Source organism: Heterocephalus glaber, unplaced genomic scaffold (assembly GCF_053883595.1).
Source record: "Heterocephalus glaber isolate CG9 unplaced genomic scaffold, H.glaber_assembly_v1.0 deba00001757, whole genome shotgun sequence".
NCBI lineage: Eukaryota > Metazoa > Chordata > Mammalia > Rodentia > Bathyergidae > Heterocephalus > Heterocephalus glaber.
The window spans coordinates 1,656,988-1,680,050 of record NW_028258454.1 but is presented as its reverse complement, the minus strand read 5'-3'; the positions used below and the strand labels follow the sequence as shown (position 1 = coordinate 1,680,050).

General features: G+C 41.5%; 1 protein-coding gene and 1 pseudogene across 15 annotated transcripts in view; one reads left to right on the top strand and one right to left on the bottom strand.

The window, feature by feature from the left end:
* The window catches only part of Arsb (arylsulfatase B), a 301,469-nt gene that overhangs the window by 175,274 nt on the left and 103,132 nt on the right, over window positions 1–23,063 (bottom strand). For all 15 annotated transcript variants that reach the window (XR_015447385.1, XM_087201174.1, XM_087201179.1 and 12 more), the window contains one exon: window positions 10,055–10,125. Coding sequence is in view for 14 of the 15 variants with exons in the window: in XM_087201174.1 (XP_087057300.1) it covers window positions 10,055–10,125 (71 nt within the window). In the remaining variant the exon portion in view is untranslated. The remainder of the gene's footprint in view (window positions 1–10,054; window positions 10,126–23,063) is intronic.
* On the top strand, window positions 10,830–13,690 carry LOC106008193 (SH2/SH3 adapter protein NCK1 pseudogene; annotated as a pseudogene).

Here is a 23,063-nt window from a genome sequence, read left to right as displayed (position 1 = left end):
CTAATGTTCTTACTATAATTTTAAAAAGAAGACTAAATAATAAGCAGAAATTAGTAGAATAGGAAATGTAGACAACAGGGAAAATAGCAAAGCTTAAAGAAGGTTCTTGAAAAAAATGAATAGGCAAATCCCTTAAAATATCACCCATGGAAAAATAGCAGTAATACTGGATATAATATTATGAAAAGTGGAAATTGTAGAGATAGTTTATTAGTATAAACCACGTGAAATTGCTACATTTGTAGATTTAAAAAAAGGTCAAATGATGGCAATTTCCTATGGCTTACTCTAACAAAAGTTTATTTCAAATAAAATGGCTGCCAATAAATTTGAAAGCCTGGATAAAAAGTATAAATTCATACAATTTGGGCTTTACCAAACAGAAAATTTTAGTAACCCTATGATCAAAAGGAATTGAATTAGGAGTTTATTATCATAAGAAAACACTAAAGCTAGATGATTTTTATGCTTGAGTTCAACCAACATTCAAATAGCAACACACATTCCTCTGCATTATCAGGAACTCTTCATAGGCGCAAAGAGAGGAAACAACCCTCCCAATTACTTTATGTCACCAGTATAACCGTGACCAGAAGTCACAAAGACAGCTTAAGAAATCACAATTACAAGATGCTATTATGCATACACATACAAGAATGCCAAATAAAATATGAATTAGATCCACTAACATATAAGTTAAGTATATCTCTAAAATGAAAATTTAACATCAGAAAATTATCAAATCAAGAGAAATCCATATGATCCTATCAATACAATTATTACAGGAAGCTAAATTAGATAAAAATGAATGTACAGTCAGAAAGGGACTACGCTTTCAAGGAAGACAGAAGAAAAAAATAAAGACATCAGAATTGTGGCTGGAGGCGCATCTGAAGAAGGCCCGGCCTCAGGATAAAGATGAAAGGCTAGGCCTACATGCTTCCCTAAGGGATAATGAGTAACTTTTGATTATATTGTAATTGGTACCACCTGTTCCAGTAAAGTCCAGATAGATATCAGTCACCCAGGTGGGTGACCAGAGCCTCTTGGCCCCATCCCTTCCCCAAAATGCCTTTGTTCTTTCCATGTACCCTTGCTACGTGACCCACTTCCCCCAATATTAGGGCTATTAGCATCTCTTTTTGTAAACCTGTACGTTGATGGAGTTTGACCCATGTTGTACCCACATTGTGATTTTGCTATATAAATTACCCCTGACAAAGGGCCTCAGCAGCAACTTACTTCTGGGACCCTCTTTTCTCTCAAGAGCTATTCCTATTCCCCAGTAAACCTTTCCTTCTTTTAACCTCCTTTGTCCTTTGGAATTCATTCTTCAGTTTCAGGGGACATGAAACTCAGTATATTTGACATTAAGCAAGTTGGGAATTATATTTTTTCCCGATATCACAATCAGAAAAATTTTGAAAAAAAGAAATCAAACATCTATTCATGATTTTAAAAATCCTATAAACCAAGCTACCCAGGGAAGCCATGGTTAAAATGTTAGGCTCTACCAGAATTAAAGACAAGCGGGTGAGTAAGTAGCTGGCTGGAAAGGAGGTCTGGCCGCATAGAAGCTAATAAGTCAGAGCTGCTATCAGGGGATAGGAACTGAGTGGGTCCAGGGCCTGCACTGGAAGCTGGGTCCTCCATGAGTACCCCGCTGGGGGGAGATGCGGCTGTTAAGAGGTGGGGCTTAGTGTACAGTGGTTGGGTTTTAAGGACACTGCTCTGGAAGGAGCTGATGCACTTCTGATGGGACCCGAGGAGTTTCTACCAGAGGGTCTGGCTGCACCGCACTCTCTGGCTCCCCAGCTCGCATGTGACTGCTCACTCTTACGTGCACTTCTGTCATGACACCATCCTCCATCTGACACAGACATGACGCTGGCACCAGAGCTGAGCAGATGATAGTGCCATGCTCCTGAAACCCTGGAACTGTGAGCTAAATGAACCTTCCTTCCTTACAAATTACCCAGGCCCAGGCATTTTGTTATAAGAACAGAAAATGGATTAATGGGGATATGGACAAGTAGCCACCTGATGTCCTAAGAAGGGAAGTGGTGAAACAGGTAGCCCTTGGGCAGGTGGCCTGACTCCCAGACACAGGGACAGTCCTGCCCTTCAAGCCAGCTTCTGTTATCTGGCCCTGCTAACCCTGATTTCTCCCAGCATAAAATTAGGTCTATGGGATTTGCCATTTCTGTATAACCTAGGACAGTGGTGGTGAATTTGTGGCACACCTGAGCCCTCTCTGTTGGCACGTGAGCCCTCTCTGTCAGCCCAGCATCAGAGCAGTTGTTTTTTCTAAACTAAAACCTCAGTATTCAGGTTTAACTGTTGTGTTGGCACTTTGCGGTAAGTGGGTTTTAGGTTGCAGTTTGGGTGCTCAGTCTCTAAAAAGCTTTGCCATCATTGACCTAGCCCCATGTGAAGAAGTTTTTAAAGTGCGGTGGGTTGGTTTGGTTGATTTATTGGATGACAGCCAGGCAGCCAGAATGGAGTATCAACAATGGAGGTCAGGCAGGTACCTGAAACTCACCCTGTGCATGGGCTAGGAGGCGGTAGGCCCACCCTCGCCATTGAACAGACCACATCCCCACACAAAGTCCAGTAGATTCCCCAAGGCAAAGGGGTACCTAGCAACCTGAGAGTCACACTGGACATGGAGCAACCATAGCAAGGACAGTTTGGCAGCCAGAAAAGACACAAAACACTGTTAATGTTGTGACCAGAAGTAAGATGAGCTTCTACATGAAAAAGAAAGAATCTTGACTGAGAAGTCAGGGTCTGAGGGCTGACAGCCAAGGGGAAGCACTGTCACACACTGGCCTCTCTGACGCAGGACGTGTGGGCATAGCAGTCCAGGCTGGCACCTGGTGAGAGTCACCACTTCCAGACAGCAGACACACCAGCACCTGCAGTCTGGCTTCCAAAACTGTGGCTGTTATTTTTGCCACGGGGGCAACCAGTGCTCTTTACAAAATGTTAAACTGGGAGTAACACAAAAAGTGAAAAGAATAGCTTCCTCACCCCTCCCCGACCCCAACAGCCAGAATATAAATGCTGTTCATGAAGGATGGATGTACTGACAAGAGATTCTTACAACCGTCCCCATTTTTTAGGTGATAACAGATGACTAGAAGAACTTATCCCAGGCTTCTAGGAAATAAGTCAAAGTTATAGTCAAATCCAGGTCTCTCAGACACCTCAAAATTCTGCATGTTGTATGAGGCAACACTGCCTGTCTACACACCCCACTTGCTCTGCTCACTGGCACCCTCACTGTGACCAACAAGCCAGCTGCCACCACGAGGGTCAGATTCCACATGAAGCCAGAAAGACTGGAGTCGCTACTAGACCCATTTTCCAGCCTCATTTAAGTGTGGCACATCTCTCAACCTGCTGTCACTGAGGTGAGACTGTCACTAAGGTTTGGGTCCCCTTTTCTCATCAATCAAGAGTAGGACATAAAGTGAAGGAGCTGGGCATGGTGGCACACTCCTGTAATCCCAGCACTTGGGAGGCTGAGGCAGGAGAATTGCTGTGAGTTTGAGGCCAGCCTGGGCTACACAGTGAGTTCAAGACCAACCTGGACTACATAGAGAGACCCTATCTCAAACAAAAACCCACCAAATAAACAAAAAAACTGAATAGACCCCTGGACTCAGCCACATGGGATTTACCTGTGAGACCCAGACTTAGAAAGCTCTAAGTTCTAGCTCCAATGCTTAACAGCTGTGGGGACCTGGTGACCCAGTTTGTTCATCTGGATTAGGCAGAGGGTGGATGAACTGACTGCCCAGGTGCTCCAGTCTCTGCCATCCTGTACCAGGAGCAGCCAGGCATAGCAGGTGACCTTGTACATCCCACCCAACTCCTTCTATTCTGCTAGTCCTCATTTCAGGCAGAAAGACAGGAAGTTGCCTTTCTGTTGCTAATTCCCAAATAGGCCCAGAAGAAATGAAAGTGGCTTGGAAATAGTATATGCTATGGTCCCTGCTCTGCCAGGCCTATTCTAATCAAAGGAACTGATGGTGACTCAGGCACTCCTTAGCACACTTTCTTCTGGTGCACACCAATCCTGACAGGAAGTACTGAGAGCCAAATGAAGGAAGCCCTGCCTTGGGAGCATGCAGGTCTAGGTGAGGAAGCCCGTCAACAGGGGTGGTTGCACATGAGGCAGCAAGAGCTCAGGTGCTCTGAAGCTCAAAGCTCTTGGAGACTCAAGGATACAATTGTGGGAGGTTCAGGGAGGGCTTCCTGGAGGAGTGGGATGTGGCTGGGCCCTAAAGAAGGACAGAGAACAAAGGAAGGCAAGAGTGGCTGCGGGAGGTTGTTTCAGCTGAATGATGAGCTTCCAGGGGCAGCTGGATATCTGTACTTGACCATGGACAACTGGGAACCTGGCAGCCTTCAAGACAGGAGGGGAGAGGCTATGGCACTGCCTCTTTCAGACCAGTTTCTACCAAAACTCGAGGCTCACGGATCTCTGGACCTATAGCAGCCCCCACATAGTGTGACCACTGGTGTTCACCAGAGATAATTTCAGAAATCCAGTAGCACAAAACACTGGGAAATGGATTTGAACGTTGCTCTAAAGAAGGCACAGGGTGGCCCAAGCACTTGAACCTGGATGACTCTCAGATCTCAAGTAGATTTGGCAACTGAACCCCAGAAAATGTGTGCCAGAGAGAAGAGGGATAGAGGACTGTCCTCTTGCCCTACAATCATGAGGACAGATAACCTCTAATTACAACCTGTAATGAGAAGCACCCTGGACTTTGGAGGTATGGAGTGCACCCAGCTCCACCCTCCACCTTACCTGTGTGCGCGTGTAAGTACACATGTACATCTACACACCTAGGGTGCGTGAGAGTTCTGAGGACCACAGGAGGCCACGTCTGCCTCCCAGTTGAGTTGATACCAGATGAACAGCCCGGGTCTGCCTGACACCCGCAGGAAGGAGTATATATATTTTCCCTAAGGCAAACTAACATGAGGTGCTTCTCGCCAAGCTGGCTGCGCCCTGGAGAAAACATGGAGAAAGAGCTGAGCTCAGGCCTCCTGGCATCACCACTGCTCCCCACTACTTCTTTAGATGTAGTCGGGTATTCCCATAAATCAGGCTCAACTGTGACACTTGTGGCCCAGCCCCTCGCAGGTTACTTCTGCCCACCATGTCCTGCTGGAGAGATGTCATAGTGAGGTCAGCCTGTTGGAAGAATGATCTGGAAGACAAGGTATCTGATTTGTGTCTGGGTTGTCCTCAAGGGCTCATGGGTTGGAAGCCTTGTCCTCGGAGGGGTGGTGCTGAGGTGGAGGGACCTCTAAGAGGTGAGGCCTTGCTGAGCGTTAGTGAGGTGGATGAGGGCACTGCCCTAGGATGGAAGTGATGAGGCTCCTGTAGGACCCCAAGTTAGTCCCTACAATGGGCCTGGCCCCTCCTGTTCTCTGCTTTCCTGTCTTGCCATGCCATCTCTTCCAGACAGACTACCATGGTGCCATTGGCCATGAAGCCCTCACCAGATGCTGAGGATGTGGGAGCCCTGATCCTGGACTTTCTGCTTTCAGAACTGTGAACTAGATAAACCTCGTTTGTTTATAAAGGACCCAGACTTGGGTGTTTTGTTACTGCAATAGAAAATGAACAAATCCATGGGAGGATAGATAATTCTTAGGACCTTATTAGAAGGGAAAACAAAGGTACTGTCTGAACCAAAACCAAAATACTTCCAAGGTTAACTCGAAAACAAAGCCTATGAAGATCAACAAAAAGCACCATGAAAGCACAGGTCAGCAATTACAGCCCATATGTCTCATGCTGGCCCTAGGGCTGGGAGAGCAGATAAAAGCAGAACCAGACTTGGGCTCTGAGACCATCAGTGACCAAAGTGACAATGAAAGGAGCCTTCCCACAAAGGTAGGGACAGATGAGGACTGACAGGATCAGCTAGAGACACAGTGTCTGACACAGAGAGGAGCCAGAGGCTGGATGTTCTAAATCTGCATCTGCCTGTCAAGGAGGGTCAGGAAAGGAATGGAATGGCAAGAGAGTCACTTGTCACCTCTTCCGGGTATCTTCCATGCAGTGGAAGGTGAGGAAGGACACACATAAGGGACAAATGGTTTCAAACATCTGTGTGTGATCACTCCAGTACAAAGGAAGCAGCAGCTGGTGACTTCAAGTTACTTTCATTTAGGCCCCAAATGTAGGATGTGGGTGCAAGGTTGAAGAGGAGAAGGTGAACTGCTATATGAGGTGCTTTTAGATTCAGGAAAGGCTATGAAATAATAAAACAGTGACTTACACCAGCTACTCTGTCCATCACCCATAAACAAGTATTTATTGGGGATCTGCTCTGCTGGTGGGCAGGAATGCAAAAGATAAAGGGTCTATAGGAGTTTCTCTTCTTATTCCTTCTCTTTTTCAAAATGTTTTATTTATTATTAATTTTTTAAAGCTGTGGTAAAAGATGAATAACAAAATTTATTATTTTAACGACAGTATTTTTAATTGTACAGTTCAGTGGCATTAAATACATTCCCCTTGATGTGGTGCCATCACTACCATCTTCATCTCACAAAACCAAAACTCTGTACCCGTTAAACAATAATTCCCCATCCTCTTCCCACCTCAGACCCCAGTAGCCATACCCTACATGGGCTGCTTTCTGATTTCACTCCACAAAACCTTCTAGAACATATTTGTAAAATGCAGTTATGAATATGATTTCAAGTCTTGGCTGTCCGGTAAGTATATATTTTCTTATAGCTGGATTTAACACCCACCCACACAAATACTAATTGCAGAGAAAAGGAACAGGCTTATATCTTCATACTAAAAACAGCAGGCCCCCAGTGACAGCCCTCTTTCTTTCCTCTACAATGGGCTGAAGTACTGAAGTGACTGCAAAGACTGGGCAGAAGAGGCCCACAAGAGGATGGCACCCTGCTTCTGGCAGGCACAGGCAAAAGAGACTACTCTGTTTGCATGAACCAATGGGGAATGTGGTTCTATGCTGACACAAGGGCCTAACAGTGGCCCTCATTACATGCAGGAATCAGAGGAAGGGTCCCAAGTTGTTGGGAAGGCCACCAGAGGAAGAGGAAGGTTTCAAAAATGGCAGCACAAGGAGCAGAAGGCCAGATGCATGTCTGAGTTCATGTCAGCAACAGCAAGTCCACCAAGTAATATGTAGGATACTACATCCAAGAAAAGTAAACATCCTTATAATCCCTGAGGGCAAGGCTAAGAGAGTTCTCTGTTCTGAGTTCCACACCCTTACTAATGTTTACCCTTCAAGAACCTTTCACCTGTGCTATTATTGCCAGGAGTACTCTAGGGAAGAGGGCAATGATTATAGCAGGTTACACTGAGAACCTGCTGCAAGCAAGGTCACTGTCGCCACACAGGGATACGGTTCCCACACTGCCACTTCTAATGCTAAGCCAAAATGCAGCTGAGTGAGTGAGGGGATGCAAGGCTTCTATTTGCAGGTGTAACTTAGCAGGTAAAGAGAGCTAACAGCCACTGCAATGTGGGCAGCACAGTCTCCACATCCTGTGGACCTGGGTTATACTGGCTTTGTCGTGCTTTAAGTTACTCAGAAGTTGTAACAACCATTCCTACCTAACCATTAGGCTCTTGCAGCTGTCCTTAGAGATTCTGAGATGTCTGAAATCGGTCACATCTCTTAGGTGTGGAAACACAGGGAAAGTTTAAGAATACTAATATAGCCTCATAGTAACTAATAAGAGGTCTGTGATCCTCTTCCACAATTCCTTTCTTTCTAAAGCAATAGAAATACAATGCCAAGTCACATATGTAAAGTTTCACTAGCTATATAAAAAGGAAACAGATAAAGTGTTAATAATATATTTAACATATCCAAATTACTGTCATTTCAGCAAATTATATATTAAGTATATAAAGCATATATAAAGTACATTCTGATATCATAGTATATTAATGATATATATCACATATGAGAACTAAGTCTTAAAAGTCAGACATTGGTGGAGGTTTTTGTGGTACTAGAGATTGGACCCAGGGCCTTTCCACTGAGCTATATCCCCAGCCCTCACCTCTTAGAATTCTAATTTTGAAATAGGGTCTTGCTAAATTGCCCAGGTTGGGCTTGAACTTGTGATCCTCCTCCTTGGCCTCCCAAATTGCTGGGATTACAGGAGTGCACCACCACACCTGAGTGGATGTGTATTTCAGAACTAGAGAACATCTCAATCCATAATGAGCCACATTTCAAGTGCTCAGGAGGCACATGTAGCTGGTGGCTACCACAGAGGACAAACAAATCCAGGCTGTTCTTGAGTCCTCAGGACTCAAGCCCTACTCTTGCATCTCCCATCATTGTAAGTCTACTCCAACAGAAACAGAAAGCCCCCCACCAAATCTCAAGGCCATTTCCTTTCCAAGTTTAAATGTCCACTTTGATCTTTATTGCATCCCAACTCTTCTCCAATTATCCATTCCATCATCAAGTTGTCATTACTGAATGTCTAGCAAGTGCTGAGTGTCTGTATTAACTGATGAGGATGAAAAGATAAATAAGTTGTAGACCCTGACTTGTAGTAGCTCTTAGCTTAGTGAGATATGCAGATGCGAACACACAAAAAAATGCGCTGGATGTCTCTCAGAGACACAGACAAAGGGAAGCAAAGAGGAGGGAACAACTGCTTCTCACGGGGCTTCTGGAAAGCATTCAGATAGGGACCCTGGGCTGGGTTTTGAGAGAAACTGTGGAGGCAGGAAAAAGGTATTTCAAGCATGGGGAAAGCATGTTCAAGAGACAGATCTTTTGCAAACAGGAAGAGGATCAAGGGACGGAGGGAGGCTGAAGTGAGGAGGAAGGGAAAGGGAAGTCAAAAAATTGGGATGTGTTTTGTACATGTGCCAATTTCCTATTCTGAATGTAATCATATATTGCAAACATGTACAGTACTAATAAAAACTTTACAAAGATAACAGTATGATGATCTGGATGCTTGGAAATGGCAAGTAAAGCAAACAGTGACTAGTTGGCCAAGAAGATGGCACGGAAGGCCTGGAGGGGCTGGCCACAACTGCTCAGCCCTGAATGCCCAGTGACAGATTGAGAATTACTGAGCAGGATCCAGGAGCTGGGGGCAGACTCTGTGCTGGCCTGTAGTGCAGACTGGAGAGGAAAGAGAAGCAAAGAGAGCTGAACTAAGGGGCAGCAGCATGCCTAGGAAGGAGGGGCAGTGAGTACCACATGACACAGGGAATGTGGGAACGCTGGCTTCCGAAGATGGTCAGTCTCAAGATGAGCATCTTGCCATGGGATCTGGGCAAAGGGCCTGGCCCAAACACCCTGTTCTAGGGGACTAGGGCCACCAGCATGGTACTTATACAGGACCATTATGGTCTGTCTCCATCTGAGAGCACTGAATGTGCTCTTGCCCTGATGGAATTAACAGAGCTCCTTGAAGGTCAATGTAGGCATCAAGCAGAGTCAAGCTGAATGACTTCCAAGATGGCCAAGAAAATCATACCCGAAAGACCCTGCAGCTGGGTAGTACCTGGCCAGCAACCAGATGATGTAGTGGCTCATGTTACCCTGGGCACTAACATGGCTTATTTGATGCTAAGCTTTCTGCGAGAAGGTTCTGAAATGCCCAGGTGAGAATGTAGCTCAGCATGAAGGCCCTGGGTTCAACTCCCAGTATCACACATACACACACACACACACACACACACACACACACACAGGCAACAATATGACATCTAAGATGAGAAGGCATGGACAACGAAATGACTTGGTCATACAGCTTGTCAATGGCAAAACCTAGCATACAATTCAGCTTTCGTGATTTGTTAGCTTGTGTCCCTTTCACAGCATACTGTCCTTGGTTGTACCAAAGCCGCAACAAGATTAGTGGAGTGTATGTCCTGAAGAACTGTTTACCTTTTCTGCAACTCAAATGGACAATAAGAAAGCCAGACTGGAGTGACAGCAGTGAGCCACACTGTGAGCCAGGAGTTTCACAAAGTAGCAGTGACCTGGGTACTCACATGGTGAGAGGTCCACAAAGCTCGGGTCGATGTTATGCAGTAGCTCCATTCTGGGAGACGGGCTTCCTTCACTAGAAAAGAATTTTTTAGGAAATGTTAATTTCCTCTCTCAAATGGGCAAGAGTTATTTTAATACTTCCTTTTCTTGTATTTGTTGAAAATAACAAACTGGATGGTGGCAGTTAACAATTTTATCATGAATTCAGAGGTCTCCAAAATCTATGTTTGGTGTATCTTCAAGTAGTCATGTCTGAATACTTTAGATAAAAACATCAATGTCAAGCATATGATGATATAAAAATAAATACATGAAAGAGTCCTAGGATCCTCTGCAATAATACTGTGGTTATAATTACACATGGCCATTCTTCCACCTGAGAAATGAGGACTGTGGTGATTTCATATCTTGAAACAAAGAAAAGGCATTTGCCAAATGGCAGCACTCATATTACAGATGCAGTGTGTATCTTAAAGATGAGCTACATCAGAAATTTTAATGTCTTCCATATCCAAATGGACCACAGATTTAACACAAATATCTGTGAAATAATTTCCTGAACACTTTTTTTAAAAGTGTACATGCAGCTACAGTCACAACCTACATTAGTGCTAAAAACAAACCTGGAAACCACTTGGTTCCATCTTGTCCTAATAAGGAAGATACAGTATATAGCAAATTATTGGCAGAATATTGGGTTGTATGATTCTCAAAGCAGTGTTGTTTAAAAACTGGGCACACAAATTTCACCAGATGTTCATAGAGAGTGCATAAAGTATGCAGGTAACTTTGCTAGTGTAGATTCAGTCTTATGGAAACTGCTAAACACAATTAAATCACCAGGAGAGTACTACAAACTTCTCAATAATCCAATGCTGTTTAGCTAAGGTAGCAAAGCATTATTTGCACCACAGGATTTATATTCAGTCTGAACAACTAGTAAGGCTCTTTATATAACCAAGAAGACATGTTTTCAAGTAGCCCAATATCCACACACCAAACTCACACCTAGCTGTTTACAGCAGTGGTTTGGGATTTCAAGGACCAGTAAAATTTTTTAATACTCTGAGTTATGACTTACAAGAGTTGTGATTTTCCAAATAAGCAAATGTTAACATAAAATTTAATTAATTTAAAGGCAAATAGCCCCCCAAAAGTTCTACTATCATCATCATTTTCTAAAATAAAAGTAATTTAATAGAGAAAATTAGGAAGGACACAATCTCAGAATAAATGATGGTCCTTCAAATTGAGTATACTTAACTTCAGTATTCTAAGATTTCATTGCCCTCTCTATTCCACAAAATACACTAATTAGAAAGAGTACAATGGAAATACTCAGGATACCTCCAGTCCTCAGTCCAGTGCTCATCAACAGCACTGCAGGCTGAGTGGAGCTGAGGGTAAGACATATCTCACAGAACTCTTCTCGTTTTCTTCCTGAGGCATTTAACTAACTCCCTATTTATCCTGAAGACTGTCAACCAGTCCAAAGGCCAGGAAGTAGGATATGATCCCAGAAACCTTGGGTGCACACAGGCATTTTGGGCAAAGAAAATGGTAAATGCAAGAAAATATAAACAGAATATTGAGATGATGCCTAATCTGGTGGCTTAGAAGAATTAAACTTCTGGGTAATAATAGCAAGGAAGCCAGGAGGGGAAATCAGAATGAAAACATGATTAAGTCTTTGGATTATTTGGGCAAAGGGCAAAATTACTGATTTAAATTTAGCTAAATAAAATATATGTGTTAGGTTGTTAGGGTAATATTTTTTTTAAAAGGAGTTTTGTAGACTACATCAAATCAAATCAAAATTCATTTAATTCAAAAGAAGGCAAGACAGTCCGACATACCGGAACTTACGGAACACAATGAAAGGAGTCCTACCAGAGAAATTTATAGCAGTGAATTCCCACAATAGAAAAACAGAGTGAGCTCAAATAAATAACCTAATGTTGAATCTTAAGATTCTAGAAAAAGAAGAGCAAGTTAAGCCCAAATCATGTACAAGGGAGGAAATCATAAACATCAGAGCAGAAATTAAGGCAACTGAGACTAAGAAAATAATACAAAGAATCAATGGATCAAAGAGTTGGTTCTTTGAAAGATTAAATAAAATGGACAAACTCTTAGCCAATTTTATCAAAAAGAAGGAAAGAAAAGACCCAAATCCATGCAATTAGGAATGAAAAGGGTGAAATCACAACAGATTCAGCAGAAATCCGGAAGATCATCAATACCTACTTTGAGAACCTGTACTCTAATAAGATGGAAAACTCAGAAGACTGACAGATTCCTAGATACATATGAATTACCAAAGCTGAATCGAGAAGATATAAAAATCCTAAATAAGGCTCCACCCCCCTCCCGAGGGCTAGGTGGTGGTGGAGCACAGGCCTCATGGTAACGGCCATCTCACGGCTGTCCAGCCATCCGTGGTGATGGTGGCATGTGGTTGCCCTCCTCAGGTGACTGGAGCTGCCTAGGCTCAGCATAGGGAAGTGCTGAAACTGTTGAAAGATGGCAGAAGTGGTATAGTAGCCAAATTTGATTATGTGGCCCAACAAGAACAAGAGCTGGACATTAAGAAGAATGAGAGATTATGGCTTCTGGATGATTCTAAGTCCTGGTGATAAGTTAGAAATTCCATGAATAAAACAGGTTTTGTGCCTTCTAACTATGTGGCAAGGAAAAACAGCGCTCAAAAAGCATCTATTGTAAAAAACCTAAAGGATACCTTAGGCATTGGAAAAGTGAAAAGAAAACCTAGTGTTCCAGATTCTGCTGATGACAGTTTTGTTGACCCAGGGGAACGACTTCATGACCTCAACATGCCTGTCTGTGTGAAATTTAACTACATGGCTGTGAAATTTAACTACATTGATAAAAGGAACAAAAGTGATTTGTCATGGAGAAATGCAGTGATGGGTGGTGGTGGGGTAGCTACAATGGAAAAATTGGATGGTTCCCTTCAAACTATGTAACTGAAGAAGGTGACAGTCCTTTGGGTGACCATGTGGGTCCACCATCAGAGAAATTAGCAGCAGTTGTCAGTAACCTAAATACTGGGCAAGTGTTGCATGTGGTACAGGCTCTTTACCCATTCAGTTCATCCAATGATGAAGAACTTAATTTTGAGAAAGGCAATGTAATGGATGTTATTTAAAAGTCAAAAAGTGACCCGGAGTGGTGGAAATGCAGGATGATCAATGGGATGGTTGGTCTGGTGCCAAAAAACTGTTAACGTTATGCAGAATAATTCATTAACTTCAGGTTTTGAACCACCACTTCCACAGTGTGATTATATTAGGCCTTTACTCACTGGAAAGTTTGCTGACAATTCTTGGTATTATGGCAAAGTTACCAGACATCAAGCAGAAATGGCATTAAATGAAAGAGGACATGAAGGAGATTTTTCTCATCCGTGATAGTGAATCTTTGCCAAATGATTTTTCAGTATCATTAAAAGCACAAGGGAAAAAACAAGCATTTTAAAGTCCAACTAAAAGAGACCCTCTACTGCATTGGGCACCATAAATTCAGCACCATGAAAGAACTTGTAGAACATTACCAAAAGGCACCAATTTTTACAAGTGAACAAGGAGAAAAATTATCTTGTCAAACATTTATCATGATACTGCTAGTCAGAAGTGACTGTTAATACAGCTTTATTTCTCATGTAATTGAAGACTGAGAAAATGTTAGTCCGATCCTGCTTGATTGGAAATTGCTATTTCTAACCCTGTATGAGAACTGATTATAATAAATAAGTATTTTTGTTATCACTTAGCCCATACATAAACGTTATATATGCAATGCATCAGCACAGAACAATTTCTTACCCTTAGTGTTTTCTTCTTTGCTGTTTTTCTCTTTGCTTCTAATATTAAGGTTTTGTATTTTGAGAAAAAAAATCAAATAATGCAGATCTGAAGTCTGTATGGAAGAATTCGTTTATTGCCTTTCTTGTATTTCCTTGTAAAGGTCCCTGCTAGTTCTGCCACAGTTTCTCTTCATATAAAATTATATCTATCTATGACATATGCTAAAGTAAATTTCTTGGGAAGTGTTATCTTTTCTGTGACTAGAAATAACAAATGGAAAATTAGAAATTAAAAACAATTCTAAATAAACCAATATCAGTCAATGAAACTGAAGAACTATTAAAGAAAACTACCAACAAAGAAAAGCCCAGGTCCTGATAGATTCACTGCTGAATTCTACAAAAACTTTAGAGAAGATCTAATGCGACTACTCCTCAAACTCTTTAATGAAATTGAAAGGGAAGCAATCCTGCCAAATTCATTCCTGGAAGCAAGCATTACCCTGATACCAAAACCAGAGAAGGATCTAACCAAAAAAGACAACTATAGGCTAATCTCCTTAATGAACATGGATGCAAAAATCCTTAGTAAGATACTGGCAAATAGAATGCAACAAATCATCAAGAAAATTACACTCCATGACTAAGTAGATTTCATCCCAGGGACGTAGGGATGGTTTAACATACACAAGTCAATAAATGTAATACACTATGTCAACCAAACCAAAGACAAAAACCACATGATCATCTCAACAGATGCAGAAAAAACATGTGACAAAATTCAACACTCATTCATGGTAAAAACCCTACAGAGTCAGCAGGAAGCAGCTCCAGAAAAAGAGATCTTCGCCCAACTACCATAAAACAAAAGCCTGGAATGATAGGTCTCTCACTACCTCAGCAGCTATTATGTATAGTAGCTGCCCTCTTCCTATCGTGCTTTGCCCCCTCCCCTGTGTGACGTCGAGCCAAGATGGCTGCTCCCCCCAAAGAACAAACCCTTCATCCCAGCATGTCCCTGTTCCAACCTAGAGAGTAACCTAATACTCGCTCACTTCCTACCACCTAGTGACGTCACCGGCTCCTCCATTCCCTAGCCACTACCTCACTCAACCCCACCTTAGCTCCTACAAGCCCCACCCCCGCTCCTATAAAAGGCACTTGCTGTCCTGGCCATATTGCTTTTTGTCTCTCCTTTGTTCAGAGACAGCCAAGCAGATCTGTTCCCCTAATAAAGGCTTGCTGTGGCCTGAAAACAAAACAAAACAAAAACCCTACAGAAAATAGGAATAGGTCTTTATCTCAATCATAAAACACACCTATGAGGGGAGGAGAGGGGAATGGGAAAAAAAAAGAATTAAGATATACTATGTTTTGGGTTTTTTTGGTACTGGGGATTGAACTCAGGACCTTGTGCTTGCGAGGCAAGCGCTGGAACCACTGAGCTAAATCCCCAGCCCTTAAGATTATATCATGTACAGGTACAAATTCCCTACGATGAATGTGACCAATATGTATGACAAATATGTATTAATAAAAAGTAGTTAAAAAAATAAGATGAAAAAAAGAAGACAAGAATTGAGAGGAAAATAAATTTCAAGTTATATATATATTTTTAATTTTATCGGTACATTTTAGGTATACAATTCATTTACATTTATCATTGGGTGCTTGTACCTGAACATGATGTATCTTAGTTCTTATTTTTTTCCCCATTACCTGTGCACCCTTCACCCCCACCACCCTTCCCTATTTACATAGACTTTGTTTCCTTTTTTTTTTTCTTTCTCATAATTTTTCCTTTCCTTTCTTCCCTTTCCCCTTCCCCTCCCACCACCCCTCCACCTTTGGACCTTTTCCTATTTCAAATTATCAATTATTCGTTTCAATCACTTTCATCCTTATTTACACTTTCAGTTTCTCACACTAGAGATACTATTCGGTATTTACACATGTGTGTCCTATTTATTTCACTTAAGAGTATGGCTTCAATATGCATCCATTTAGCTCAAGCTATATATTAATACAACCACTCATCTTTAGATGAATGCCCTGGTATATCCCAAAGCATTAGTCACAGTTTTAAATAAAATATCCTTTTCTAGTAATTCTAGAGAGGGTTTATATGTATATTATTTATTCATTTTAGTTTTTCATTGTTCAGAAGAATTACAGGTATTTTAAAACAAGGAAACTTAGTAAGATGAGATGACTTTCTTGGACTCCAAGGTTGTGGATAACTCTAATTGACTATTCATATTTACAAGTGAATTATAGGGGCAAAAGAGAGGATAGGGAAAAGGAGGGAGGACCTATGTGGCATGGAAGCACCAATACACCTAAACACACAATGCCAGCAGGCTCAGGACCATCCGTTTCATTTCAGTGGAGATGGGAGCATGCCTGTCGGCAGTGAAACCAAGAAGGTAAACTCTGTCTCTCAGGACCATGGGTCTGGAAATTTTTATCATCAATAATCACTTTCTCATGTATGTTTCTCCTCTATTCTTACAGTAAGAACAAAATAAGAAATGTTATTTATTAGCCATCTTAACATTAAATAGCTCCAGCGTTTTACTTATTCTCAAACTCTGTTGTACATAAGAATCACCTGCGTCGCTTCCAAAACCCAGGTGCACAGGCTGCCCAATGTCCCAGTGAGATGACTGTGTGGAAACCAGCCACGGCTTCTGAGTTCCCAGCTGATCCCAGTGAACAGCAGAGCGTGGAGGGCCGTCCTCAGGCTGGGCTTCTCAAGCTCTAAGGTGCCTGGGAGTTGCATGGAAATCTCCTTAAACTGTGGGCTCTGATTTGTCAGAATCTCGGGCTGGGAGGGACCCAAAAATCTGCATTTCTGCCTGGTCCCCAGGTGACACCAACGCTACTGGCCCATGCACCACACTTCAAGTACACAGTCCTTCTACACAGGGCCAAAGCTTTTCAGAGTGTCTTAGGTTAGAACCCACTTAGAGAAGGTCTGAATCCAGAGCAAGGCTTCTCAGCCTTGGCCCCACCACACCAGGGAGCCAGAATACACACTGACACTTGTGGTTCCCCCCAGAGGTCAATTTCATCGCTCTGAGTTTCAGCCAGGTCATAAAGGTTTGTAAAAGTACTCAAGCTGATTTTTAAAAATTAATTTTATCCAAATATAATGTACAAACCATAGTCACCCATTTATAGTCACCCATTATTAAATGTTTTCAGTATGTTCACAGGGCTGCACAACCATTAACACAATCTAATTTTCAGAACATTATTAACTCCCTGAAAGAATTGGCATCTTCTTTATCTTCTACCCCACCTAGGCAATTCCTAGCTGTCTCTACAGATTTGCCTTTTCTGAACATTTCATACAAATGGAATCATATGATGTGTGGTCTTTTTGATGGCTTCTTTCACTTTATAGCATATTTTCGAAGTTCATCCATGCTGTACTGTATATTAAAAACTCCATTCCCTTACATGGCTAAATAGTGTTCTATGGCAGGGATATACCACATTTACTCTATCCATTCAGCAGTTGGTAGACATCTGGGTTGTTCCCACTTTGACCTATTATGAATAATACTGTTATGAACACTCAAGTACAAGTTTCCATGGGGACATTTATTTTCATTTCTCTTGAGTGTACCTAGGAGTGGAATTGCTAGCTCATATAGTAAGTCCACATTTAACTTTTTGAGGACTTGTCAAACTGCTTTCCAAGGCTTCCATGCCATTTCCCACTCTTACCAGCAATGCATGAGCATTCTGATTTCTCTACTCCCATTCCAATACTTAGTAATAGCTCTTCTTTTTTATTATAGCTGTCCCAGATGGTGTGAAGTGGTGCCTCATTGTGGTTTAGAGTTGCATTCTCCTAATGACTAATAATGCTGACATCTTTTCATATATGTACTAATGACTCGTATATTTTCTTTGGAGGAATGTCTATCAGGTCCTTTGCTCTTTGTCAATTTGGCTATGCATCTATTTATAACTGAACTGTAAGAATTATTTACACATCCAAATCCCTTATAACATCCCTGATTTGCTAATATTTTCTTCATTCTATGGGTTGTCTTTTTGTTTTCTTAGTGGTATTTTTTGAAGAACAAAAGTTTTAAACTTTGAGGTAGCTAAACTTATCTATTTTTCTTTTATTGCTTTCTGTATTTTATCTAAGAAACCACAGACAAACCCAATGGTACAAAACTTAACTCCTAAGTTTCCTTCTAAAGGCTTTCTAATTGTAGAAGTCTATGGTACATTTTAAGTCAATTTTTGTGTATGTTCTGTGGGAGGGATCTCATTTCATTCTTTTGCAGGTGATACCCAGTTGTCCCAGCACCATTTGATGAAAAGACTTTTTTCTCAATGGAACTATCTTGGCATTCTTGTAAAAAAAAAAAAAAAGTTAGCTAATTTTAATAATACAGCTAAGGTTGAGAATCATTGCTTTCTAGCCTAGCTATATGAAGTTGCCACACTTGATTTCATGCTCTAAATCCCTGATTTTTTTTCTATATAGCAATAGATGGTTGTCTGGCCTTTAGGGCCCTTACACAATGAATGGTCTCCCCTTGAAAGGAAGTCCTGCTTCCTCAGAAAGCATCTAAATAAATCTATTAGAAGTCAGGCCTGGTGGCGAGGTTTGTAACCCCAGCTACTGGGAGGTTGAGTCCAGCCTAGGCAACTTAGAAAGACCCTGTCTCTAAATAAAACATAAACAGGACTGGCAATGTAGCTCAGGGGGTAGAGTGAGCCTGGGTTTAATCCCCAGTAGTGCATACATGCACACAGAAATCTACTGTGGCTGAGGTGTAGCTCAGCAGAAGAACATTTGTCTACTAGTATGTGTGAGGTTCTGGGTTTGATTTCCAGCACTCCAAACAACAACAAAACTATTGATAACTTCCTACTATCAGTCCTTTAATTTGCTGGTGTATAGGGATATAAGTACCCCAAACACAAATTTAAGGCATATAATAGAATTTCTTCCTCAAGTGTGTGTATACCAAAGTGGATTGAAAAAAGTGTGTGTTGTATGTTTGTTCATAACAGCATTTCTGTGTAATCACCACCACCCTATAGAATAAATAGTGTCCTATAAAATAAATACATAAGCCCATAAAATGATTAGAGGGTTGTTATTATTATAAGATTTCTGGCTGTTGTCTTCTGTCTGTATCTCTATATGTGTTCATTTTTAGGTAATGCTGCCAATATTGTAGTTTTCCATGATTGTTTCATATATCAACTGTTCCTAAGTTTCATTTCTATACAACCAAGGCACCAGAAAGTGGACTTTCTTCCAATCAGTCCTTAAGGCTTCACTCTCTCATACTCAGTACAGCGCTGTCTAAGAACAAAGCCTTTCAGGGACACACTACTGGCTAAATAAATAGGAACCTTATTTTCCTTACCAGCAGAATGTGGATAAAAGTATTTTGTGATAGGGTTGTTAAGATAATTAAATGAAGCAACAAAGCCCCTTTTACTGCAAAATACATATCCTGGCTCTGCAGACATAGAAACAACATGACCATAGACACAGACTCTACCCTAAAACACAGATGCAAGAATAATATGAACATAATAATGGAACACTCGCTGTCCTATCCATTTTTCTAGCTGGCAAGTGTTCCCTTTATAAAACACAGTGGGGTAGCTTTAACTTTAATTTCGTGTAAACCTCGTTTTAGAAAAACATTAGTTTCAACATAGCTAAGTCACACAGTCTACTCATTATGAACTGTATATTAAAAGAAGAAATAGTGTGATCAGTTATTTATGAATTTTTCTTCTTTTGGTGTAGCCCGATGGCACAGTTTAGCTATATAAGCAACACTATCTTCAACAGGCTATTGGTTCCATTTGTGAAATTTAACTCTGAATAATAACTGCTGATGCTGATGAAAAATATTCTTCAACAGTTACACAAGTTTATGAAATGCCCTGGTTTTGGGTGAACCAAGGCAATGGGTGTTTTTGTGACACCAAATCTGGGTTCCAGACTGATAGAAACAAAGCCAAGTTCTCTACTCTCCTTCTTTAAGGCAGTCTCCCATGGGACAGTCGAGGACTGACTCAAGTGTTTGGCCCTGCCGGCATATTCTAATGATCATGGTAATAAGCAGACACAACTATGTCACGAGAAAGAGCAGCACTGCTGTGTTTACTTCGGGCCATTTTGTGACATCTCTAACTCGTGAAAGGAGCATGTTCACCCAGCCCTTGGCGACCAAATTAGACCTAGTTTTGGGTTTTGTCTACTTGGGCCGGGCTGCCTTGAACAATAGCAGCTAGCATTGAAAGAGGACTTTTCATGCTCTATTTTGAATGCCTTACATGTGCTATCTCATTTAATCCTCAACACTGAGACAGACACAACTTGGACAGTGTGATCAAATGACTTACAAAATCCCTGGATGAGCAGGTGACAGTCCTGGGTTTGGAACTCAGGCCAACTGACTCCCAGCAACTATCCCAACAGCAAGATGTACACAGTGTCTCCCTGAATGTTTTACACTAACCGATTCTTAAATCTCCATAAGCAAATTAACTGCCAAATGCCTCTATTAATAAATGTCAGTAAGTTTTCTCCATTCTCTTCTCTCAAAGATGTATAAAGTAACATTCTGTTGCTGGTGATGACATTTCAGCATTCAATTTAAATTTACCCCAAATTTCACATTTTCTAGATTAGTTTTATTTTTAGAAAACAGGACAAGAAGACAGTGATCAGTGACTAGTTTTCAATATGCCATAAATATTTTCTAAAAGTCTACAGTTTCAGACACTGAGATCACAGCAGTGTCCATTTATAAACAGTTTCCAGTTTTTGACTCTCATTTTCCAACTTGTTGAAGGGTGGGGCAGTAAAATTCTTCCCATAAATAAATGAAATGCTATTCCATTCCATCCTTCCTTTACCACTAGCTGCTGATCATCTGCTAAAAGACACACCCTAGAAGTCAGTATCAAATTTTCAGAAAAACAAATAGCCAGGGCCATATTTTCTGAGGAGAGTTTTTGAAGGAGGGGTGGGGGAGAAAGCAGTTCCTGTTGAAAACACTTAGGGGACACCCACAAGGTAATTTCCACCTAACCCTTGTCAGTGTCTTCATCATCTTGGTTATCATCTTCACTTCCCACCACTGAGCTCTTATTACACTTCATGCCCAGTGCTAAGTGCACATCCTTCCACTAAATCCTCAAACAAGTGAGTACGAGATGAGAACCACTGTTGTTCATTCTATACACAAGGAAATTAATGCTTGAAAATGTTAAGGAACTTGCCCAAGATTGCAGGACTGATAGGGTCACAGGACAGTAATGAAATTCCTTACAGGACTTATTTTCTCCATTGTGTGTAGGGGTGGTGCGGGTAAGGTTGGATTTGCATAAATCCCATGCTCCTTGAAAAGTCCTTTAATATGCAAATATCACCATGAGTAAAGAGTTTAGGCATGGAAATTACAACATTTTGATGAAATTTGGTGAGGAAATAAATAAGTTGAATGCATTTAATATAAAGTAGGTAATATTTTTCATTATTATTCATTTTTATGAAGGCTTTCTAAGGTAGACTACTCAAGAAAAAAGTAGTATCAAAATCACTGATTCACACTGTTTATATAATTTTTTCCTATTAATTACTGAGAAATAATTGGTAGGTCTTCTGGGTTAGTATCAGGACAAACCAGAGGGGCTAATATTCCCTTTTTCCTATTTCCAATTTAATACCCATGAAGAATTACAAAACAATGAAAACTGGCAATGGTGTTGGAAACTGAAGAGGAGACCAGATGCCAAAGTCCTCAGGGGATTTTCACTAGTGCCAACACTAAAGAGATTAACAACATATTCTTGGATTCTACCACAGGAATCAAAACCTGACCCTAAAGAAAGCAGAAAAAGATGGATTCATTTTGTCTACCTCTAACTGTACAACTCAGGTGCTACACCAAACAGAAAAATGGGCAATGATCTCCCTGAACCATCCTCAGAGCTGGCCCACTGTGCCTCCCCCACCCAAACCACCCATTCCCTCTTCAGACACCCAGGTAGCAAACTGCAGACCAACATGGGAGGAAAGAGCATGGCAGCTTGCTTCCAAGAATGTGAAGACACCTAACAGAAAGTCCCAAAGCACGCTCAGAGCACACCATGCTCTAAGCCCAGGATAGAAGCTCTTTTCCAAAAAGGTTGGGAGAAAATCCAAAATAATACATCATATCTTTAACATTTTGACTTGAAAAGCACAGTCAGCCACCCAGTACTCTATGTCACAAATACACGCGCTTCGTTTACAGTTCCTAGTGCTGTGACTTCTAAAGTAGAGCAAGGAGTGGGGCGCAGTGGTGCACATCTGTAATCCCAGCACTTGGAAGGCTGAGGCAGGAGGATTACCACGAGTTCAAGGCCAGCCTAGGCTACACAGTGAGTTCAAGACCAGCCTGAACTAAACAGCGAGACCCTGTCTCAAAAAAATAAAATAAAATAAACAAGCAACTCTGTGATGCTGATACAGAGGGTCAGTTTAAAAAAAATAAAATGGAGCAAGAACCTAAGAACATGTGAGTGTCTATATTTCCAGAATAATGGTGGCCATCCTAATTTAAATCTATTCCTACAATCCTCTAAAAACTATATTCATAAAGCAAGTAAAGAAAGTCCAAGCCTACAACACAAACAAGAGATGAGGCACATCTGAGCCCCAGAAGCAGACAAGGAAATACCATCTGAGACCTGAGAGTCAAGGCTAGTGTCCAGCCCAGGACAGCTGAGTATGCAAGAGGGGAGAGAGTACAAGAGGGGAAGGGACTGGGGTCACACCTGTAAGATAACCCCAGAAAGAGAAAGTCACACTGCAAGAGACAAAATGCTGCATGGGGCTGATGCCTCGTGACTAGGGGGAGTTGAAAGAAAGTGGCTTGGAAAGCATGGAGGACCAGGACAGAGAGGCAGGCAGTCTAGGGCAGGCACAGATTCTGCTAGGGGGAGGGAGAAGAACAGCCTTCCTTGGGAAGATAGGAGGTAAAGGAGAGTAGGAAGTGGCCGAAGAGCAGGATTTTCCTAAAACAGCAGAGTAGCATAGAAATCATGAGAAGACAGAGCAGAAAGAAAGGGGCAGAATTTATTAAATAAATTGCACTTTCTTGTAGTAGTACAAGGTTCTTTTGAACTAAGAAATAAAC